This window comes from Octodon degus, unplaced genomic scaffold (genome assembly GCF_000260255.1).
Source record: "Octodon degus isolate 3935 unplaced genomic scaffold, OctDeg1.0 scaffold00169, whole genome shotgun sequence".
Taxonomy (NCBI): Eukaryota; Metazoa; Chordata; class Mammalia; order Rodentia; family Octodontidae; genus Octodon; species Octodon degus.
In genome coordinates, this window is record NW_004524745.1 from 1310913 (window position 1) to 1315534 (window position 4622).

The 4622-nt window shown below is 50.8% G+C and overlaps 1 protein-coding gene across 1 annotated transcript in view; it reads left to right on the plus strand.

Annotated features, from left to right (window-relative positions):
* Ecscr (endothelial cell surface expressed chemotaxis and apoptosis regulator) overlaps positions 1–4622 on the plus strand; it is an 8965-nt gene extending 4343 nt beyond the window's left edge. Inside the window, exons 4-11 of the mRNA XM_023703312.1 lie at positions 209–259; positions 876–935; positions 1355–1471; positions 2492–2605; positions 3261–3359; positions 3565–3601; positions 4026–4122; positions 4286–4622. Coding sequence (XP_023559080.1) covers positions 209–259; positions 876–935; positions 1355–1471; positions 2492–2605; positions 3261–3359; positions 3565–3601; positions 4026–4122; positions 4286–4294 — 584 coding nt within the window. The 3' untranslated portion in view covers positions 4295–4622. The remainder of the gene's footprint in view (positions 1–208; positions 260–875; positions 936–1354; positions 1472–2491; positions 2606–3260; positions 3360–3564; positions 3602–4025; positions 4123–4285) is intronic.

A 4622-nucleotide genomic window follows, 5' to 3' on the forward strand; every position in this document is an offset into this window, starting at 1 on the left:
CTTGCGCTTGCCAGGCAAGCGCTTATTCTACTGAGCCATCTCCCCGGCTCCTAAGGGTTGTTTTCTCACATGCCCTGAAAGAGGAGAGATATAAGTGGTTGAGGGTGGAGGGGTGGTAGGGGAAAAAATCAAATGTCAGATAAAAGGGAGGAAGAAAGGGGCATAGAGCAATGATAGAGGACCACTCAGCCTCCACGATGTGTTTCAGGAACTCTCAGTGATCAAAATCTGGCCACAGGGCCAACTTCTCCCACCACAGGTGAGTGTGTGTCTTAGTTACTGTTCTCTCATTGCTGGGACAAATACCCAACACTCAAAATGAAGGAAGGAAAGGTTTATTTAGCTCACAGTTACTGAAGGCTTCAGTTCATACTCAGATGGGTCCAATGCAGAGCAGCACACAGCAGAAAGCAACCTTTCATGGCGATGGCAAAGAGCAAGAGTGCAAGGGTGGGGTAGCAGTAGCTCAAGCAGCTAGCTTCTCTTCCCACCTTACATTGTAATGCAAATTACCTGCTCCAGGGCAGGTGCAGCAACCACACCCACAGTAATCAATCATAAACTCCAGAAGTCACCCCAAGACTGCCTGAGGCTTTGGGGGGACACCTAGACACAAACCATAACAGTGTGAGTGCTTGCCCAGGGCTGACAGCCCCCTGCTTCATCCCAGCCAAGAGTTCATGAGTTCTCAGATGGGTAAGAGAGATGGTATCACCAAGCCTGCCCCACCTTCAGTTCAGTTTTTTTGTTTTTTTTTTGTTTTTTTTTTTTTCAGTATGGGGAATTGAACTCAGGATCCTGCGCTTGCCAGGCAGGTGCTTATTCTACTGAGCTATCTCCCCAGCCCCCTCCCCCGTCTCTTTCTGTCCATGCAGGAAACAAGTCTTCTCCAGATCCTGGCAGCCCTAAGCTCCTTCCCAGAACCAGTGCCCCAGGTATTAAACTGGTGAGACTACAGATGCCACCTAAGAAGGGCCCAGGGAGGAAGCAGACTGCTTGGTTTACAGGGGAATGTGGATTGTGGGAGAAGAACAAGCCAATAAGAACTCACACTGTCAGTTACAAGCCAGGGTGAGAGGCCCATGGGCAAGAGCAGGTGCTGAGGAGTGCAGCCACTTCTGAACTGTGGACCAGCACATTCCCAGAAGGAGTGGCTTCTGAAGCCTAGCCCTGGAGAGAAGTAGAAGGTGGAGGGTGGAGCAAGCAGGTGAAGGCCCAGAGGTGAGCCAAGAACTCTCTTGGGTCTTCTGGAATTGGAAGCAGTAAAGAAAAGGAGGATTGGGGGCTAATGAGCTCCCCTGTGCAAATGTCCGCTGAGTCCCTGAGCAGGCTACTCCTGCTCCCTAATCCACAGCACCTGCACAGAAGGCCTCAACTGACCCTCTGATGTCAAGTAAAGCTGGAGCACTAAGGGCAAGCACCGAGGATGAACATGATCTGTCCCTGCTACAGAAGAACATATCAGAACTTGGTGAGTACCCAGGGCAGCTGGTAGGGGTGAAGCACCCTGGGTTATGCCAAGGTAGGTTCCTTCTTCCCCTTCTCAGGAGGCTTGGGATCTTGAGGCCTGGAGCCACATCCATGGCACTGTGGCTTGGAAAAAACAGAGCTTTGAGCAGAGTAAGGACAGGAATCTGGGCCTGGTCACAGAGGTGAACCAAGTCTGGACTTACGGCTGAAAAAAGCATGAAAGGGAGGTTTGGAATGAAAATAGGGGTGAGGCAAGGAAATCCTAAAATGAAGGGACAGGGAGACAGAAAATGTGAAAGATGGCCTGGCCTCTCCTCAGGACAGGCTGGAGAGACAGGTCTGCCTCCATCTTGGCCACTGGTTTCAGGTGCAGACAAAGGTACCTGCCTCAGTTACTTTTCTCTCATTGCTGGGACAAAATACCTGACATCCAAAGTTAAGGAAGGAAAGGTTTGCTTAGCTCACAGTTTGTGGAAGTTTTAGTCTGTACTTGGCTGGCTCTAAGGCAGAGTGGCATGTGGTAGAGGGCAGCAGTTCATGATGGTGGAAGACAGCAAAGAGCAAAGGGAGGAGCAGCAGCTGAGGCATGTAGCAAGCCTCTCTCTCTCAACCTTCCTACAGTGCATTCAGGCTATCTGTCCAGGGCAGATATAGCACTCATACCCATAATCCTAGCATTGGACAATGAATTAATCACAAACTCTAGAAGCCAGCCCCAGTGGCTGCATGAGGCTTTGTGGAGCCAACCAGATACAAACCATAGCAGGACCCTGTATTGCAGCTGAGCCAGCACAAGGTGTTCCCTCGTGTGTTCACAATAAAGAAGAGTGGTGCGAAATGTCTAACTCTTTCCCTCTCCCAACTGTCCTGTGACTTTGGGATGTTTTCCACCCCCACACTCGCATTCTCCTGCCTTGGGCTCACGCGTGCTGGGCTGACAAGTGTGCACCACCGAGCCCAGCTTCCCTTGGAGGCTGAGTCACTCGCCTTTACTGATGCTCCGAACCCCACTGTATTTCAGAAGCATCTCAAAACGTCACTCCCAATGCAATCACCATGAGCCTGAGGACAAGGGCAGACTTGACCTTCGGGCCCAGTCCCACAACCGAAACGGTGCTCACTGTGGCTGCCTTTGGTGAGAGGAGGGAAAGAGGGGTGGGAGGAAAGCTTGCCTGTGGAATGTTTTCCATAGTGAGGATGGAACACAGGGCTTCATCCATGCTAGGCAGGAGCTGTACTGCTGAGCTAGCTATAGCCTTAGCCCTCACAGCTGGAAATACCTTGGGCTCTGGATCTGGGAACACAGGTTCAGATCTCATCCACTGCGGCCAGTTCTTGACTCTGTGGGGTTCCTTTCTCTCATGTCTCTGTCTGTGTCTCTTTTTCTACCCCCCACTCCCCCAACCCCATCTTTCTGTGTGTCAGTGATAACAATGGAACATAGAACCCAGGGCTTTGAACATGCAAGCCAAGGACTCTACAACTGTATTATGTACCAGGCCTTTTATATTTTAATTTCGAGACAGTCTTGCTAGAATGCCCAAGCTTGGCTTTGGCTTGAACTCGCAATCCTCCTGGATTGGCTCTAGCAGAGCTGGGATTATAGCTTGTGGTACAGCCTAGCCCATCCAGCCTCTGTGTTCTTTCGAGATGGTCCAGCAGAAAAGTGGAATTCACTTTGCTTCCAGAGCCTAACTGTGCAGCCCTTAGCCAGGAGAGGGATTCAGAACTCTTGTTGCCTCCTGCTGTCCCCTCTCTACTCTCCTCATCCTGTTTTTGACGCTGTTTAGGTGTTATCAGCTTCATCGTCATCCTGGTGGTGGTGGTGATTGTTCTAGTGGGTGTGGTCAGCCTAAAGTTCAAGTGTCGGAAGAACAAGGATTCTGAAGGTACCAGTCTTGATCTGCAGTGCCCCCTCCCTTGCATTGGGGGACTCAGTGAGGGGCCAAGGCTGACACTGGCCTGGGAGAAGGGAGGAACTGGCACATAAGCCCCTTGATGACTGGGAAAGTCCCCGTGAGTGGGCTTGGAGGGGAAGGCTGGGCTTCTGAATTCCAGTATGTGACCCTCATTTCTGTCATTGGGTTTTTACAGACCCCCAGAAACCAGGGAGTTCAGGGATATCTGAAAGGTAAGACTGTCAGAGCTCAAGGGAGGGAGCTTCTATCTGACCCACTGGCCTACTTCAAGAGGAAAGCAGGCCAGGTGTGGGGGTGCATGCCTGTACTCCCAGCACTCAGGAGGCTGAGGCAGGAGCTACATAATGAAACCAGCCTGGGCTACATAGTGAGTTCAAGGGCAGCCTGAACCACATAGACCTTGTCTCAAAAAAAGTTACAACATGAGGCTTAAGAGAGATCATAATTTCAAACCAGTAGTAAGTAGTAAAACTAGGGTTTGGGGTCTCAGAGCATATTCTAGTTTTACTATGGTGCACTTCCCTAACACAGATTTCTGTGAAACAGCAGTCTAAGGCTAAGCCCCCTCCCCATTACCCAGACTCCCATTGTCTTTCCTGTGCCCTCTCTGTAATGCTGACTCCTTTCCCCACTCAGCTGCTCCACGGCCAATGGAGAGAAACACAGCATCACCCTCCTCTCCATGAAGAACATCAATTCGAACAACAGCAAAGGCCGCCCCTCCGCTGAGAAGGTGCCCTTTCGTTTCCTTCCTTCTTACCCTCCCCTAATCCACCCTCCACCCTCCTGCTCCAGAGCCTCTGGTTCTTTAGCCAGAAAGGGGATCCTTTGTAAGACCCAGGCTCTTCTCCAGTCTTTCCCTGCCCTTCCTCTCATATTATCTATTTGTTTTGCAGGTTCTCTAGAAGTGGCTGGCGTACCTGTGGGTCCAAGGATGATACAGCTGCTCTGTGACTGGGAGGAGGGAGAAAGGAGATTGGTTGAGGCAACGAAACACATATAAGTTATTTTTGTTTCACATCTGCTCCCAGATCTAAAGGACCCTGGCTCCAGGTCTGGGAGCAAGCTTCCCATATGAGAACCTCCTGCCCACAAAGATAGCCTCTCAAGAGTCACTGCTGGTGCTCCCACCTGCTCAGAATCGCAGGAGAGAGAGTCCTGGAGCGAGAGCAAGGTGGATGCTGAGATGGACTGAGCCTTTCTGTTTGCATTAAAGTTATTTTTTGGCCTGCA